The sequence below is a fragment of the Pteropus vampyrus genome, unplaced genomic scaffold (genome assembly GCF_000151845.1).
Source record: "Pteropus vampyrus isolate Shadow unplaced genomic scaffold, Pvam_2.0 Scaffold2, whole genome shotgun sequence".
Lineage (NCBI taxonomy): Eukaryota > Metazoa > Chordata > Mammalia > Chiroptera > Pteropodidae > Pteropus > Pteropus vampyrus.
The window spans coordinates 4081017-4100946 of record NW_011888783.1 but is presented as its reverse complement, the minus strand read 5'-3'; the positions used below and the strand labels follow the sequence as shown (position 1 = coordinate 4100946).

At 35.3% G+C, this 19930-nt stretch overlaps 1 protein-coding gene and 1 pseudogene across 11 annotated transcripts in view; one reads left to right on the top strand and one right to left on the bottom strand.

Moving 5' to 3' along the window:
* HIBCH (3-hydroxyisobutyryl-CoA hydrolase) overlaps positions 1 to 19930 on the bottom strand; it is a 74600-nt gene that overhangs the window by 9074 nt on the left and 45596 nt on the right. For 4 of the 11 annotated variants that reach the window (XM_023528816.1, XM_023528833.1, XM_023528820.1 and 1 more), the window contains exons 9-12: positions 18852 to 18907; positions 18082 to 18163; positions 5817 to 5931; positions 2459 to 2463 (exon numbers count right to left, since the gene is read on the bottom strand). In XM_023528816.1, coding sequence (XP_023384584.1) covers positions 2459 to 2463; positions 5817 to 5931; positions 18082 to 18163; positions 18852 to 18907 — 258 coding nt within the window. Of the gene's footprint in view, positions 1 to 1734; positions 1769 to 2453; positions 2464 to 2695; positions 2726 to 5811; positions 5932 to 18081; positions 18164 to 18851; positions 18908 to 19930 lie in introns of those variants that run through there. The other 7 variants (XM_011356051.2, XM_011356065.2, XM_011356057.2 and 4 more) reach the window with 4 other exon arrangements.
* On the top strand, positions 16980 to 17098 carry LOC111739363 (annotated as a pseudogene).

Genomic DNA, 19930 nt, shown 5'->3' with positions numbered 1-19930 from the left:
GATCAGTGGTGATATTGAAGACTGATGTTACAGTCCCTGCCAACTCGAAAGTTTTAACATTCCCTGGACAGTGTAAATAAAAACAATCCCAGAACATTCTTTCTACAAGAATCTCTTCCCTTTTAAGCCCTCTGGCCAGTGCTATCTACCTGCTTAACAGTACACTGAAGGGCAAAAGGAAAGAGAATTGTAGTAAAATCTGGGTGTTAATTTCGAACTATCAAATTTTTACCTGGCATAAATATAACAAGTTCTTGCCACGTAGGCAGCTTGGATTTTTCAGGTCTCATGAGGCACTCACTCAAATACCATTTGGTAGCTCTCTATCTCTGCTAAGATGATCCATTTTTATTTTCTTCTATAACTAGGAAGTTCTAGATATTAAATGTAAGAATTTGCTAGTTTATTTTATAATCTGCTAGTTTATTTTATCCAATTTGCCAACATTAGTTTATTTTATCTAATTTGCTTACTTTATAATTAGCAAATTATAGCAACATTTGACTATGCAAAAACATGTTTTACCCAGAATAGATACTGCTTTCTGAATAAAAAGGTTATGCCGAAAGATGAAGCAACATACTTTCTATTTATTAAAAGTAGTTTGATAAGCACCTGTGTTATAAATTAGAACTTTAATGCTGCTTGGTTTCAACTTTTTTCTTAAAATAACTGACGGTATATATAAAAACAATATCTTTAAGTTTAAGAAAGGTTGCTATAACATATAATGAATATTTTAGCAATATAACTCAAACACCACACAGGTCCTCCTAAAATCAGAAGTGTTGATCCACATGCAGCAAGAATCTGCCAGGAATTAGTGGGGAAAATGCATATTTTACTTGGTCTCTATAAAACATAGTTGTCTCCTCTGACTCCACTGCATGTGTCCTCTAAAAGGATGTGAACCCTCTGCTTATTTCTGATATTACAGTATGCCATAAATTAAGAAAATTTTACAGCAATAACCAGTAAAGTTTATTGAAGCTTAAAGCTCAGAGAACATAACCTTTTACTCAGATAAAATATATACACAGTCTGTACTATATTGAAGTGACGAATAAAATTATAAGAAGAGTAGATAAGCAAAATACATGCAGAAGAACTCAAACAAGAGAAATAAGAGCTATTATTTATAGAGATATGGGCATACACATAAAAATAAATTATTCCAAATTTGCTAGGAATTAAAAAAAACCACTTGCATTTTCTAAATATGCTGACTTTGAAGGTAAGCAAAAAAATTAATAAAAGCATTAGCAGATGTTATGAATTATGTCATATGGTTTTTCTCAATGTCAATGTTTTAACTGTTCAGGTACAGGAAAAGAGGGAGAGGGGAGAGTTTGACACTGCTGGGATTTTGCCAGGCCAGTACAAGAGAGGAGGGTAGGGGGTGTGAAGGTTCTTTGCAAGGGAATAAAGATACCTTTCAAAGGCTTCAGTAGCAAAATGAGTAGCAAAAAAAGCTCACACTGCACTTAGTAGAGACAGTTCATGTGACTGCAGGAGCAGGATTACCTCTTACATATAATTCGGGAGCAGTGACCAGGTGATGTGATTTCAAAGACTTATTTTTCCTTATATGCCAATTGGTAATATTTTTTTAAAAACTGCAATCTTTATAAATGTCTAATTTTCACTAATAAAACAACTATAATATTTGATTAATAGTATATACTCATAAATCCTATTTTCATAATAGCCAGGAAAGAAATAACTCTCACTTACCTGCCCTGACGCCTTCGTGGAAGTCATGGCATACCTGAAAGAAAATCAAGGCAAAAGGGAACTCTCTGGGCATCCTTATTCCCAGTGATCTCTCTCCAAGCCTGCTCTGGCCTCCCAGTCCCATGGCCACAACCTGAGCCATGACATCAGAGATTGAACCAACTCTGACAACATACTCTCCTTATGTGCTCAAGTATTTCCATTGCTGCAAATCCCTCAGCTTACTGAGCTCCACTGATCCTATGACTTTCTACCTGTTCACTTCGCTCTTCATCCAGCCCAGTTTCCCGAATTCTATTAATGTGGTCACTTTTCCTTGAAAATGTCCTCCTCTCCCCTCAAGCCCTTTTCTTTATTCTGTCCTGGCAAAATCCCAGCACCAGCTGAACCTTACCATTTACCTGCTGCTGCATTCGAGGAGCTCAATCTTTGGGGCAGAAAAATCATACAACTGTGACTTGTTTAATTTAAAATCCATAATCACAAATCTCAAATAGGCATGGAAAACTGCTCAGTTACCCATGGTTCTCTTCCCTACTCCCCAAGATAATGATTTAAACTGTTTTCTAACTCAAACTTTACCTCTAGCAAACTCTACTCTCACTATATTTTCAGCTAATGACTTAACCTTCTACTTCATTAAAAAAAAGAGGAGCCCTAACACGTGAACATTTTCTTTTTCCCACCACTGAAACACCTGCAGCTCAACTACCGCCATCTGTACCATGACTTCCCTTTCCTGACTACAGAAGAAGGGACCATCCTTCTTTCAAAGGCCAGACTGCCCCTGCATAGTAACATCTCTCTTACCTTCTCAAGGACTTTGCTTGAGAAGGTTTTCCATCTCTCTTTCTTCTCCTGGCTTCGTCAATGCAGGCAGTAAAATTTAGTGGCTAAGTACATGCAGTTCAAACCTCAGGGTTCACCTCCTGGCTCTACTGCATAGAAACTATGTGACCTTGGGATAATAATTTCTCTACCTCCCAGTTTCCTGAAATGGCAGTATCAATACATCCATCATAGGATTATCTTGATCCACATCTAGCAGTTTCTGACAGTAAGTGTTCAATAAATGTTAACTATTATTAGTATCATTAACATAATCTTTTTTCTCTATTGGATCATTCTCAATCATTTATTAACATGTTCCAGTATCTCCTACCTTACCAAATAAAAAAGGAAACTCATTTGATTCCGCAGTTCCAGTTTCTACCCTATTTCTGTTTGAAGAAGAGTTGTATATACAGTCTCCACTTCTTCACCTTCCATTTACTCATTTCCTCTCCAACTTACCACACTATATAACTTCTGCCCCAATCTCCTCTGAAACGACTAGCCAAAATCATCCATAACTTCAGTGTTGCCAAATGCATAGGATGCTTTTATCTTCATCTACTAGTGCTTCGGCAGCACTCCCTCTTCCTTGAAACACTCCTCTTGCCTTTATCACACTGCACTCCCCGGGTTCTTCTACTTCTGCCCTTTTCCTCTTCTACTTCTCCTTTGCCCCACTTCAAAATGTTGGTGCTCCTCAGGGCTAAGATCAGAAGTCTCTTATTTTCCTTCTGAATGATCTTATCCATTCTGTACTCAACACATCAGCAGCTATGAATTCTGTTAAAATATAAGATCATGTGACTCCTCTGCTCAAAAATATCCAGTGGCTTTCTACTGTACTCAGAACAAAAGCCAAAGTCTTATAAAGACCTTCAAGGCCACATGTGCTCTGTGCAGCCCTTCCTGCCCTGTTAGCTCTGACTTCATCTCTCTCTCACTCACTGACCATCCCTCCACTCTACTCCATCCACAAGGCCTCCCTGAGGTTCCTAAAACAGGTAGGCATGCACCCATATCTGAGCTTTTACTTGTGGTGCCCTCTGCCTGGATGATCACTCACTCACTTCTTTCAGGATTTTACTTAAATAACACCTTCTCAGTGAGGTCTTCTCTGATCATCCCATCTACAAGTTCAAACCCCCTCTCTCTTCTTCCTGTATCCATCCCCCTTTCCACTTTATTTCTCCTTAGTACTTACTATAGTATATTTTACAAATTTACCTGTTTATAATCTATCTCCCCCATAACAAAGTAAGTTCCACTAGAGTTGAAATTTTGTTTTGTTTTTTTATGTATTCTTGGTGCCTCTAATAGTGCCCAGCACATGCTGAGTACTCTTATTTGTTAATAAATAAATCTCTACAATGCTATGTCACTTCCTTTTGAATTTAAAGATGCTATTACTAGTGTTCCAACACGTGTGTGACTGGCACCACAACAGCTGCTACAAGAGGTCCCATTACATGCTGTCTAAATCTGATGTTTGTCCTTTCCTCTATAATTGCAGTATGTAGTTTTCAGGCATGTTGCTGGTGCTAATATCTTTCCGATTTAAATCTCTAACCTACAACTCTAAGTTCCAACTCCTAAAGGTATTCTTTCCCTCACTTCTAACATCAAGGTCTATTAATTCTATTGCCTACTTTGATCTCAAATCCATTCACTTCTCTCCATTGCCACCACCCTCATCTAAGCTACTACTATTTTTGCACCTGGATTACTGCAATAAACTCATATCTGGTCTATACATCCACTCTTGAACCCCCCCAACCCCGCCTCCATTCAGCAGGCAATAATTACCTTAAACAAAGTGAACCAAATCACTCTGTGCTGAAATCCAAGAGGCTTCTCAATATACTCATTTCTCACCTTCAGGTCACAGGTGAGCTGACATCTCAAAGATGTCTTCCCGGCCCAACTTTTTAAAAGGAGGTTTCCCTTTATCTCCCCACTCCCTCCCATCCCTGCATCATTCTCTTCTATCACCAACCCAGTATATATTGCTTTTAGAGCACTAACCACAATTTGTAATTATTTTACTTATTTTGTTTACTTGTTATTTGTAGTCTAGTAGACTATAAATTCTGTAAGGATGGGACAGTGTCATTCTTTCAACAATGTAACACTTAAGACAGTGCCTGGCACATAGCTAAAATATTTGCTGAGAAAATGAAGGAAGGAGGGAATCAATCGATCTAGGCAGTACACTAAATGTACAGTGAAAAACATGGGCTATGTGAGGTATACCAGGCAGTGGTCAAGTGTGCAGGCCGTGTGGTGAAACTGCCTGGTTTTACATGCCATGCCTCTGTACCATCTCTATACCACAGCTTCTTTATCTGTAAAATGGAAACAATAATAGTACCTATCCTTCTAAAGATAATGTAAGATTTAATGGAGAGAATGCATATAAAGTGCCTAGCACAGTATCTACTCAGAACAAGAGACCTCAGCTACCATTTATATCCTACAGGGTGTGACTGTAAGATATGACTAATAGAGTTCTAGTCATGGTTAGAGGAACTACTTTGAATATCTTAATAACTACTTCAAGTCATGAAAGTCCATTAGGGATGTGTTCTTTCTATTAAAATATTTCCTTTAGGTCATAAATTTATTAATCTAAGGGCCCTCTATACACAACACAAAAGGGATGATTTTGCTTTTAAAGAGTTTATCATCTGGAGGAAGAAATCACTATGACTCTGAAATGTTTCATGAAATCAAAAATATGAAATGTTTCATGAAATCAATAATCTTTGGATAATTATCTATTTTACGTGTATTTACAATGGCACTTTCAATGTTAATCTATTGATTAAAACAGGTAACAGACTAATAACTTCCACTTGTACATTTTATATATGTGTGTATACATATATATGTATACAGACACATACACACACACTCATTTTACCAATGATGAATTCAGATTTAGAGAGTTTATGCTTCTTGCCCAAGGTCAGAGACCATGCCTGAAAAGTGGTTAATTTCTATTTTGAATTCCACATGAGGTTAGCAATCTTACACTTATATACAAATGTAACTGCTTTTTCATAAAGGCTTAGTAACAATCTGGAAGCAATACTTCAACACACCCTAAGCTAACTAGCCTGTTGTTTTCATAGAAACATTTACAGGTAATTTTAATTTTCTTATAACTTTCTATATTTTATAGGCTATACAATAAACATATATTACATTCATAACTAGAAACTACTGCTTTTTTAAAAATCTTACCACACAAGCTCGAACCAGACGATATTCCATAGTTAACACTTCTTGCAAAGTCTTTGAAGATCCCGCCATGAGTTGCCTTAATGCGATCTTCAGGGATGTTGGAGACATTTTATTAATTACCTATTAGAGAAAAAGGTTTTACTAGTTTTAGACCAATAGTTCCTTTATTGTCTATAATAAAGTAGCTGAGTTTTGATATAAATCATACTCAAATATGCTCCTTAATAGTACTTTCACATGATAGTCTCATAAAAGTGAGATTATGCCTTCTCCTAATCCTGCCAAAGCACTAAAAGTTTTCTAATCCATTACAATAAGAAAGCAGATCATTCCATCAGTGGCATAAGTTTTATACCTACAACTAAAATAATAAATCTACATTTTGTAGCTTGCCTGATATAAATTATGATCCCAACTAGGTACACAGTAATTATACTTAAGTAAACTTAATACACATCTTAGAAACTACTAATATATCAGAGAACATTTCACTTTACAATATAAAGAAGATACAGGAGAAATACCATAGTGCCCCCTTCCCACTCTGTGACTCTAGAGAAGTGTCTTAACTATAGTCTCCACCTATAAATAAATCCACTTACCCTAGAAGTAAGGAGAAAAAATGATTCAAGGCCTATAAAGTAAGAATTATAGGCCTAACTCCTTGGCTACAATGCTATAGTGTTTCCTTTTGAATTTGAAGACGCTATTACTAGTGTTCCAACATGTGGCACCACAACAGCTGCTGCTATTAAATCTGATGTGTGCCCTTTCCTTTATAACTGCAATATATAGTTTTTATGCATGTTGTTTAGTTCTTGTCTCAAAGGTATAAATTATACTTTTTGAGTTGAAAGAATTCCCCACATTAAGATTCAAGGTTCTCTGTAGCATCCTCAAGTCTGGCACACAGATTCAGAGAACAGACAGAATGGATAGGGCAGCATCATACCTAGAGGTTGTCAAAGCTTAAACAGATGGTTAGTGTACAGAGAAAGTTCAGGAAAGAGCAGTATACAATCTACAGCCACAATGCTACTGAAGAGTAGATGAGAAAGAGAGAAAAATGATTAAGGTCTTTATGAATCGGGTTCATCTTCATAGGAACTCATTCTTCTGCCCTTGGTGCTGTAGAGTCATGATCCCATATAATGCCCTGAGAGCAATCCTACTCCATGTTGTCTCCCTTTTGTCTGTCAGCCAAAGGAATACTGGCATCCCTAAAACAGTCTGCATACTGGGCTAGGAGCCTCGCCTTCCACAGGCAAGTACAACAATGAGTCCATTTTGCTAACAAAATCACTAATTTTCTCTAGCCAGAGGAATGCCATATTACTCCTGGAAGTACTGCATCACAATGCTAAAAGGTGAAGTTAAGGGAGTAACATTCCCACTTTCTTTTCTAGTCTGCAAAGCCAGTGAAGCTACGATTCCTTTCCAGCAGTGATGCATTGTGTGAGCCCACAATCACATATCTGAGTATTACAGTTATCTGCCTTTGTCCTCACATTTCTTGGTTTGGCACTTTTATGTACCATCTAGCATTCCCCAAATACGAAACTCTGTCTCTTGGTATACTTCCTCGGTTGGCTACCAATTAATTTCATTTAAAAAGGCCACTTAAGTGACCCAGTCGTCTGTGCTTGTGTCACACAGAGATACACACACTAGGTAAAATGGGAAGAAAATTTCATTCAAAAAGCTCCGCTGGTTCTGACATCTCATAAGTTGGCCCTTGATCAACATGAGAGTTCAGAGTGCTGAACCACCGTGCAGCTGAAAATCTGCGTGTTAACTTTTGACTCTCCCAGAACTTAACTTCTAATAGCTTCCTGTTGACCAGAAGCCTTACCGACAAATCAGTTAACCTATTTTGCATGTTATATGTATTATATATTATAGTCTTACCATAAAGTAAGCTAAAGAGAATATTAAGAAAATCGTAAGGAAAATACATTTACAGTATTTATGGAAAAAAATCTGTATATAAGTGGACCTATGCAGTTCAAACTCATGTTGTTCAAGGGTCAATTGTACCAATTAAAGATATTTTCATACGACTGACATCATATAAAAAGAAACTGGTGTACTAACACCACAGGGAAGCTGTAGCTGGCAATTTAGCACAGAAACTTAGGGTTTAGACTCTGAAATCAGATAGCGCTGGGGTGGAATCCCAGCTCCACCACTCCTACAATCCCAGCTCCACCACTCCTTAGTTTCCTCATTTGTAAAATGAAGATAACACTACTACCCACCTCATAAATGGTATAGCAATACAGGATAGTGCAATGTGTCAGAAACTAAGCAAAACAGGGAAGGAATATTTATTAAGCACTTTTCCCTCAGGCAAGTACATTCACATGTATGTGCATTTCACAAATAAGGAAAACAGACTCTGATATGAATCTGTCCAAGGTCACACAGAGCAGGAATCCAAACTCGAGCCTGTCAAAGCCAAAACCTACTTTCTTTCTACTATACAAAGCTATAACAGTAGTCAAGAATGTCAAAGGCTCAAAAGTCAAAAAGAACAAAGATGGAAAAGAGGACACTGTGTAAGTGACAGAGAAGTGAATAAAAACTTGTTTGTGTAATTTTGATGGCACGGGGAAAGACAAAGAATGGTAGCTTGAGAAAAAAAGTCAAGGGAAGGAAAGCTTTGACAATAACGGCAGAAGAAAATGTGCCATTAACTCAAGAAGGTAGAAAAATACTGAAAATACTGAAAGAAGGAGATGGCTGATGCAATTAGTTCCTGGAGGAGGCAGAAAAGCATGGAATGAGAGCATAGATGGGGCTGGTTCCCTTGGCAAGGAAGTGAGACACATGTTAGAGGAATCAAAGAGGGGATAATGGAAGATTGTTAAAGGAGATCATATAATATAGCTTGTTCATTAACAAGGGAACGCACAGACTGTTCTGTAATTTTCATAAACGATTAGGACCTGGATCTTTAGCTAGAAATGTGCAGGAGTACAACCCTGCACCTAGTGAACACATTTCTACTTCTTGGTAGAACACTGGTCAGTTTCCTAACCAATTTACCTAATGCTTTAAAGATTAGTTGTCTCCTGTATGTCAAAGAGCCAACTTCTTTTTCCTTTATTTTTGTCGACTGATTTACATTCTCATCTTAATTCAACAACATTACTTAACATCTATTACTGACCATGCATCATACACTTTGGGGAGACAATAAAAAATAAACTTGGTCCTTGCACTCAAAAAGCATTTCAAACTATAGGAAAACTCAAGATACTGCCTGTGCCCCTCCCCTCAAAAATCTATCAGAATGCTAATAAGATACAGTCCGGCTTGCATTATCAAGAGAAAAACAATATTTAACAAGCCTACAGATTAAATTAGAATAATTCTACCATGTAAGCCACAGGGTTGACTGAAGGGTTATACAGACAGATAAGTCTCAACTCTTCTCTGATTCACAATGTAACCTTAGAAAATTTCTAAAAACTTCCATTAAAAAACTGAATTCACTATTTCTTAAAAATATTCTTCAAACTGCTAAAAATACTACTGAGAAAAAAGTTTAAGCAAGCCACACAGGAACCACGTAAGAAGTGCTCAATGTAGTTTTCACGTTATAGTCAAAGAGAAAAGATAAATTATTTGTTCACATTATATTGCAATAATTGCTTAATTTGAATAGAAGATATTTTTAAATATTTGCAAGGCACAAGAGAAATTAGTGCAAAACAAGTCAAAACAAATTATTTGAAAGAGTATAAAAAACAATTTTAGTAGAAACAAGGTTTTCTACAAGGGCAAATGGTGCTTAGAAAATAAAAAATAAACTAAAGGATGATACAGTTAGAAACATTGTATGTCACCGAATTTTTTCATTTTCTAAAGAAAATCTAAAACAGTATGTCCAATCATTTTTTAAGAAGTCCATTAAAAACATAACACAGTTAAATCAATAGATATCAAAAACCAAAAATAATAAACTCCTGTTCTATATTAAAGTTAGAGTAAAAGAGTTTGTAACTCAACCTCTCATTTATGGCTGCCCCCAATATTCTGGACACCACATTTTGATAGTTCCCTTTGATGTTAAGTTCTACCTTTCAAATGGGTAAAATTAAAAAAAGTTTCCGTTTAGGTATCCCAAAGGTCTTGTGACCTATCTATTCTCCTTAATAAATCTTTTTCTGCTCAGAGTACCTGCTGTGGACTCTTGTTTTCCACAACAAGAATTATGACCAGTCAAGAACCCGAAAATATAAAGAATGAAAAAATAAAGTATATGGCGGATGGTGGGTTGGGGAAAGAAAAAAAAAGGTAGTAGCATTAGTTAAAAAGCAATCACTATAGGTACTAAAGACATTAAAAGATCTCATGAACAACAAACAAAAATTTGACAATTTAAATGAAAGTGAATATGCTTTGAAAAATATATATTGCCAAAACTGACTCAAGAAGAAAATATATCTGAATAGTCCTATATCCATTAAGAAAATTTAATCGATAATTACAAACCTCACAAAGAAAATTTAAGGTCCAGATGGCTTCACTGTTAAAAAAATTTACACAAACTCTTCCAAAAAAAACAAAAAAAACAAAAAAAACCAAAAACAAAAACAAGGGGAACCCTTCCCAATTTATTTTATGAACCTAGCATAACCTAATTACCAGAACCTGACATGAAAATTACAAGAAAAATTATAGGCCAATTTCTCTCCTAAACATAATGCAAAAATCCTAAACAAATATTAGTAAGTCAAATCCAGCAATATATAAAAGGGATAATACATCATGACCAAATGGGGCTTATCTCAGGAATGCAAAACTAGTTCAATATTCAACCATTACTCATTGTCCCTGAAATAGATCCTGGTCTGTATGATCATTTAATTTTGACAAAAGGCAACAATGCAAGTCAATGTACAAGAAGAAAGTCTTTTCAACAAATTGTGCTGGAACAATTGTGTAACAATATGTGAAAAAATTAACCTGGACCACCCGTTTTTTTTAAATAAAAAATTAACTTGAGATTGATCTAGACCTTAATGAAACAAAACAAAACAAAACTAAGCTTTAGAAGAAAGCACAGGAGGATTTTTCTGAACTTGGGAGTAGGTAAAGGTTTCTTAGGATTCAGAAAACAGTACTCATGAAAGAGAAAATAAATTAACTTAGATTTCTTTAAATTAAAAACTTATTAAAAATTAATTATTGTAATGAACCCATTAATAAAGTTATAAGAAAAATCATATCATCTCAATAGATGCAGGAAAAAAATACAATAAAATCCAAGTCATTCAAAATAATAATTACATAAAACCTCTTAGCTGACCAGGAGAAGAAGAAATTTCCTATACTTATTAAAGAATATCTACAGAAAACCTACAGGAATCAACATTTTTAGTATTCTTAAAACTTTCCTCCTGAGAGCGGGGAACAAGACAAGGATAGTTGCTATGTTAAATTTTTGCTTGGAGGAACTAGCTAGTCTAGGAAGCTGGGTGGGTTGGGAGGGAGGGGTAGGTAGTACAAAGGATAAAGAAGGGAAGGGGGAAGGGGAGGGACAAAAGGAAAGAAGAGAAGGAATGAGAGAAGAAGGAAAGATGACATCATTACATATGTAAAAAATCCAAAAACTATTAGAATAAGTTTAGCAAACAAGGGCAATATACGAAATTTAATTTCAATTATATTTATACAGATCAACAAATAGAAAATAAAATTTTAAACTACACTTAAAACTGCATCGAAACCCATCAACTAGAAATAAATGCAATGAAAAGATGTGCAAATGCAAATCCTCTATAAAGATTAGAAAATATTACTGAGAGAAATTAATGAAGACCTAAATAGAGCAATATACCATATTTATAGAATGAAATATTCAACACCTGCTTTCCTTTGGGGAGGCTGGAATTTCATGTTCTAGGCAGAGTACCTACATAACGAATCCACAATGAAAGCCTTCACATGTGTTGTCTCAACTAGCTGCTGGAGGAATTAACCAAGTCCTATGTGATTCCACCGGGAGAGAACTCTTAGAAACTTGTATCTTGTTTCCTTCAGACTTCATCCCATGTGCTTTTTCTTTAGCTGATTTTGCTTTGTGTTCTTTCATTGTGTTAATTCCTAGCCACGAGTCCTGTGAATCTGTGGATCACCAAATCCGGGGTGATCTTGATGATCCCTGACATAGAACACAATGACCCATTGCCTTTTAGTCAATGTTGTTGAGAAATCTGAAGCCTTAGTATGTGATGTGTTTTACTCTGAGAGTTTGTAGGAGGTATTTCTTAAACTATTAAGGAAAAAGAGATAAGTTTAATTACATTAAAATTAAAATTTCCATTCACTAAATGATGTCATTAAGAGAAAAAAGGCAAGTAACAGGTAGGAAGATACATGTAGTACATATATTGGATATAGGGCTTATATCCAGAAACATAAATAATTCTTATAAATTAACAGTAATAAGAATAATTAACAGGCACTTCACAAGGAAGAGTACCCATATGGCCAATGCATGATGAACTGGTGCTCAACCTCATTATAATCATCATGAAAATGCAAGTTAAAATCATAATGCAATGGTATTTTATATACACTGGAATGACTAAAATGAAAAAAAAAAAAAACTGTGTTGGTGAGAATGTGAAGCAACTTAGTATGTGAATGTAAACTGGTACAACCATACTGCAAAACCATTTGACGATAACTACTAACATGAGTATACATACACACTGGTAAACAAAGAAGCTATGAGACTGAGGGGATTTTAATGCTTGAGTAACCTATAAACAAACCAAAACCTAAGCCTGTAATGCCTCAAGGTTAAGAAATCAAAACCTAAGGACAACCAATCATAAACAGCCAACTTGCTCTGCTTCTACACCTTCACTATAAAAGTCTTTCTCCAGCTTCTATCGGTGGAGCCTTCCTAATCACTTCCAGTTTGGTGCTACCTGATTCAAATCAATTTTTGCACAAATAAACTATTAAAAATTTAAACTATTAAAAATTATGCCTCGGTCCATCTTTTTAACAACATATTCTTTGTTCCTGGCTCTGCATTCTCCAAACATTTGTCCTTTGAATATGTGTTTTGTTCTCTCTTGAATATCCTTTGCCACTTAGCAACTCATTCTCATCTTTTATTCTCTGCTCAGATTTGTCTTCTATGAAGCCTTTTAGACTTCTTCCATCACTTTCTGGACACCCACAATAATTTGTGTAAGCCTCTATTTCAGCATCACTGACTAAACTGTACTATAATTGTTTATTCCACTAGACTGTGAACTGCCTGAGAACAGGTGCTGGATTTTCATTCTTGTACCTCAGGAGAGGCATAGCACCATATCCATTCATTCATTCATTCATTCGTTCATCATATCTACCCTGTGAAATGCTCTGTGATAGGTGTCTGAGAATAGAGCAGGAAGCACGTTTCTCAGGAGCTAATGGTCTGCCATAGATAGCACTTTAAAAAGCAAAAAGACATAAGTCATAGAAAGAAAAAGACACATAATGAGACTGGGGACAAGCAGACAGGTGTAGATCTTTATGAAATAACTGCCATTTTTATGGTGTTCTACAACATTGCCAGTAAAGACCTGTGTTCTGTTGTTTTAAAGCTTAAATGGGAAATATGTTTTGGCATTTACCCTTGGGGTTAAATGAAGTAGAAGGTAGAAATTAATACACAATAAGTTATATCATGTGTTATTTTAAAACCCAGCAGCATAAGCCATTTTTATTATCCTATTAACTAGGTCTTTGACTTTTTAAGTAGTTTAAATCAACCATAGTTAAGAGTTCTGTTTTGCTATGAATTGTGAACATTTTTCTAAATAATCAGCTTATACATTATATATCTATATCTGTAAATCTTTTCCAGAAGTGTTCAGATTGACAACAAACCAACAGAAATACAAAATACATAGACCAGAACAAGTCAGTCTATTGCACTGAATACTGCAGTTTCGCAGAAATATTTTTAAAAATATTTTCACCACTCTGAAGGATCATATTATTATATAAAAAATAACACTTTAAAGAAATGGACACTAGTATTGTTTTCTTCTTATCTACAGTAAAAGGTTTAGAGCTAGTCTAAGAAGAGTGCTTTCTGCAACCTTATCTTAAGACTTTTCTGGTAATTTCTTAAAAACATTAACAATTTAAATAAAATGAAAAGATAGTAACTAAAGAAGCAAGTGTGGCTATTTCATGATATCCTAAATGCTCATGATAGTGTTTAAGGTTCACTAACATCCATCGGTCATCTGGGGAACTGTTTTCTTGTCCACATAAACTGACGCATTTCCCTTCAGGTTTATTGTACTCTCCCACAAAGACGCAATGCATCCATCAACACTGCCATTAAATTACTCATTAATAGCAATAAACAGCATAGTATAATGGGTACCTTCAGCAAATATAATGCCCACTTCTGTAAGTCAAGCTGTTTAATATAATTTGATATGCCATTTTATTTTAATTAGCTTTATGAAGGTATAATTTACATATGATAAAATTCACTATTTAAGTGCACAGTTCTACAAGTTTGATCACTATATACAGCTGTATAACTACCTCCTTAATCAAGATACAGAACAAGAGTTCTCTTTCCTTCAACTCTACCCTGGCAACTGATTTGTTTTCTGTCCCAACAGTTTGCCTCTTCAAAAATAAAAGCACACAGTAAGTATTCCTTTGTGTCTGCCTTCTTTCACTTGCTTCTGAGCTCATAATGCTTCTTGAGATTTATCTATTTTGTTTCATGTATCAACAGCTCATCCTTCTTATAGTTGACTAGTATTCCATTGTATGAATACATCACAATCTGTTATTCATTCAATGGTTAATAAAGTTCAGGCTGTTTCCAGTCTGGAGCTATTACGAATAAAATGAGTACAGATACATTTTTCTTGGGTAAATCCTTAGGAGTGAGATAGCTGGGTCTTACAGTAAGTTTAACAATGTGTGAGTTGTAGGTGCTCCACATGCTTACTGACACTTGGTGTTGGTACTGTCAACCTTCTAAATTTTAGTGATCCTAATGACTACACAGTGACATCTCACTGTGGTTTTAACTTGCATTTTCCTAATGATTAAAGATCCTGAGCATTTTCTCATGTGCTTACTGGTCATTCACCTATCTTCTTTGGTGAAGAATCTAGATTTCTCATTTTTTCACTTGTGTTGTTTATCTTCTCATTAATAAGTTGTAAGAGTTCTCTGTGTATAGCGGATTAAAGTTCTATAATCAGCTTCTGTTTTGCAAATATTTCCTCCTAATTTGTGGCTTCTTCATTTTCTTTATAGTGTCTTTCAAAGAAGAAAAGTGTTTAATTTTAAGAAAGATTAATTTATCAATTCTTCTCTTGAGTTGCTTTTTACATTAAAATAAATCTTGGCTAACCCAAAGTCACAAAGATTTTCTCATTTTCTTTCAGAAATGGTACAGGTTTAGCACTTACATATAGGTGCATAATACATTTTGAATTGCATATGGTGTAAATGAGTTCAGAGGCTTGTCACCCCAAGATATGCTTCTTTGGCATACTGATTATTTTGAGTTAATGCACTTGAGAAACAATAAATATAAGGGCACTCTGACCCTCCTTTTCTTCCTAAAAGCAGGAGATAAAACTCCCAGGTGAAAGGTACCCTCCCTACAGCAGGAGAAAGGAAGACATTCTTACCACTAGACAAAAGGAATGTGGGGTCAAGAAATCTGTAAAAACAAACTTTGTTAAATTAACCCTTATCTCCCTAGTTACTTTACCATTTACTATCCTTAGCCTAAACCCCTCTGTCTTGTCAATTATTCATAAATTTGTTTGTCGAGAAGGTATAAAAGCTTCCAGCTCTGATCATTTCTGCAGATCTCCATTCATTCTCTTGTGCAGGTTCCCAAGTACATGTAAAAATTTAATAAAATTTGTATGCCTTTCTCCTGTTAATCTGTCTTATGTCAGTTTAACTTTCAGACCCAGCCAAAGACTCTAAGAGGGAAGAAGAGAATTTTCTCCTACCCTACAGATGCAAGGTAAGAGTCAAGTCCTTCTTTTTTCTTGCATATGGATGAATATCCAACTGTTCCAGAATTATCTGTTGAAAAGACTATCTTCCTCCCACTGAATTACTTTAGATGTGGAGTTCAGAGCAGCCTTTACTCTAGTCAGTGAGGGGAGGGAGCAGTCTGAATCTCTTCTATTCATATTCCTTTGATTATTGATAACATTTGTAATTCTGGAAAAGAAATACTTCTCTCATTGGCCCTAAAGAACCTTCTTTTCTTTGGCAAACATGCTGGTCTCATTACCAGAAAAGGTAGATTGAAACGAGAGGACTTTCTACAAGGCAATAACCAAAAAAACAAAAACCCAGTTAAAAAATGGGCAAAAGACTTAAATAAACATTTCTCCAAAAATATACAAATGGCCAACAAACATATGAAAAGATGTTCAACATCAGTAATCATTAGGGAAATGCAAATCAAAACACAATGAGTTATCACCTCACAGCCATTAGGATGGCTACCATCAAAAACCCAGAAAATAACGAGTGTTGGTGAGGAAGCGGAAAAATTGAAACTTTTGTGCACTGTTGATGGTGGGAATGTTAAATGGTATAGCTGCTATGGAAAACAGTAGGGAAATTATTCAAAAAATTAAAAATAGAATTATGATATGATGCAGCAATTCCACTTCTGGGTATATAATCAAAAGAATTAAAAGGAGGGTCTCGAAGAGGTATTTGTACACCCATGTTCATAGTAGTATTATTCACAAGAAAGGTAGAACCAACTCTAAACACCCACATATGAATGGATGAACAAAATGTGATATATACATACAATGGAATATTATTCAGTCTTAAAAAAGAATGAAATTTTGGTACATGCTACAACGTGGATGAACCTTGAAACATTATGCTAAGTGAAATAAGTCAGTCACAGTAAGACAAATGCTGCATAATTCCACTTATGCGAGGTATCTGGAGTAGTCAAACTCATAGAAACAGAATGGTGGTGCCAGGCACTGAAGAGGGAGAAATGGGAGTTATTGTTTAATGGGTATAAAGTTTTAATTTTGCAAGATGAAAATGTTCTGGAGATTGGTTGCACAACAACGTGAACACTTAATTCTGAAATGTACACTTAAAAATGATTAAGATGGGTCTACGGCCATGCCACCCTGAACGTGCCCGATCTCATCTGATCTTGGAAACTAAGGAGCGTCAGGCCTGCTTAGTACTTGGATGGGAGACCACCTTGGAATACCAGGTGTTGTAGGCATTTTAAAAAATGATTAAGATGGTAAATTTTACGTTATATGCATTTTACCACAATTAAAAACACACACAAAAATGTGAGAGCACTGCAATTGGTGTGTTTGTTTGTTTCCCTAATGTAAGCTACCCACCAGGGCATTTAAATAGCCCATTAGCTTACATGGATTGTTTGGCACAATGAACAACCTACACCAAGATGGATTAAAAGGAGATTTGATGAATTTCATCCTTAAGCATTAAAACTAAAAAAAGCATATTGGAACTTTGGAAGAAAATCTTAGAAAAGATATAAGAAGCCATAAAATAAAATACTACGAAAACTCCATCAGTTACAAAGAATTTCTGACTTCCTCATGTTATAATACAAGGATCACCAGTAAAACTTTAAAAATCTAAAGAAAGGATAAAAAAGAACTCAGTTTTTATTTAATGATTAGCACATATGTTGAAAGCATTGTCTTTCCTACAGACAGTCTTGGAGAGAAATCAGCCTCTAAGACATAGCTGCAACTCAGAACATAAATGAAGACAAAATCCTTGGGACCTGTGGAAGGAAGATAGGAATCCCTGAAGAGCCCACAGGGATTAGGAGCAATCCTAGAGAGTTACTGAAACTAGTATTAAAATCTTCTTAAAATTTTTTTTAAACATTTGATCTGCAAACCTTTCACCTAATCCTTCTTATAAAAATGTCCCTAAATGCTTCTTCCACAGGACAAGGAGGACTACTGGAGATGACGTATGCTGACTAAAGTCCTTCTCTGTTACAAAGGACCTAAAAACAGCTTAGCATTGCCTTCAACATCCAGCAGGTAAATGAGTCATTGAGCTTAGGTAAAGGTTTTGTGAAACCTCTTTCTGAGGCTCAACTGAGTTCAGAAAAATAAAAAAAAATTTTAAGTGGGCTATATTCCACCACAGAGCTGACAGAGGCTTCCCTAACGCAAGAATTCACCATGATCAGGGCAGAAATGATCCATATATTACCTTCAACTGCTCCAAGGCAAAAGGTGAACCATCTTGTTGTAAATTTTCAATGATCTGTTCCACAGTATTGGCTGAGAACCAACTGTAAGGAAGGAAACAAATGATTTCACCAATGCATGATTTCTTTTTCTGACACAACAATGAACCTAAACACAGGCTTCCCCCAAGCTTCATTTCAATAATGAAAAAATTTCCAACCTATTTTACAGGATAATGAAATAAAACACTGCTTCTCTGGGATGGTGTTTGCAGTCCACCTTCACTAATGCAAAATAAAGCCTGAATTTTCTCTTTTGCTTTGTTGCATCTTTTATATGTAAATAAATGATATATTAACTGCTAAAAACTGACGCTTCTAAAATGTAGAGATACTTATTTTCCAATAGCTTTTTTCCTCTTTTGTGTTCCTTAAGCCAGTCTGTCAATCTCTCAAATCACCGCATAAAACCATTTGCTGATCAACTTGATAAGACCTTCAGAGAAGATGACTTTACAAGATAAAAGATTAATTAATCTAACTGTTATTTTCAAGCCTCTCTTCCCCATTACAAAAAAAATGTATTGCACTAAAATGAATCCCTGTGACAGATTACTAAAATGGATTTATTTGCCCTTGAAAGAGTGGGCAAGAAACTATTTTCAAAGGTAAGTAAAAATAAAAGCACTATCTGATCTCAAGAATTCAGTGCATTATCAAACAAAATTATAATGTTAGCAAATTCAATTTGATACAGCCTTTCCAAAAGAACAGATTTGAGATCTCTAAGTACCTGTTTATTTTGTCCATGTGTTCAAATATATAAGACTTGTCCTGATCAATCCTGGACTGTTTGAAAAGAAAAATGTTTAAATTAATTTGGAGTAACTCAAACCTTTTTAATAATTTCATTTTTAATAATATGTTTTGTGACTTTCAAATAACTACCATTATGTTCAAAATTCAAACAGGATGTATTTTATTTCAGACCAGATCTTAAATGTGTCAAAGGCAAAAAATGTCCTTGCATTTTTATTTTTACGTCATTATATATGATACATTATCATTCAAGTATATCAATAAATTTAAGAACTGTAAGGGACCTACGAAGTCATTCTGCCCAAATTTCCATGTGATACAGAAATTCCTACCACATCCCCAATACTCCCGCAGCACTGACCTTAGGAAGGAACTCACAAGTGTTTGAACAACTAAAATTAAAAATTTTTTAATGCTAGACCAAAAATAAGCCCTCCCATTTTCTAATTCTAGTTAATCTCTCTTCTACCTTAATCTTTTCTCTCATACGGTAGTTTTGTGCCCCCTCACAATCCAGGTCCTTCTAATGAATGCACAGTTCCAGTGTATCAAGGTCATTCTTAAAGTGTGTAATGCAAAACTTAGCTGCAGGTGTGGCTGAGTAATAGCAAAGTACAGGAGGGCTCCATAGATCCTTGTTTGTTTTGGATACAATGCTTTTACTAGAACTAATCCTGGGTTAGTTTGGGGGCAGTCCTATTAGGCTGCTGATTTACACTAAGCAGTTAAAACATTTTTAACTGGTGCCATTGTAAATTATATTTCTCCCATCTTGTATTTATGAATTTTGTATTTTGAACTAAAATTCAAGATTTTTACTTATCTGTACTGTGATATGGTGATTTAAAATAAGAAATATATATTTGGTCTTCCATTACACAGCTGCCAAAACCCTTGGAATATCCTAAACAGAGCACCTTTTATTGTATTTGGTTTTCTGTCCTCTCAGTTCCTGAAACAAAGGTGGAGTGGTTTTTATTATTATTCATAACAAGTCCCCTTCAACCACATAGGTTGTTTATGTTAACAAGGTTAAGTTTTGGAAAGCCCCAA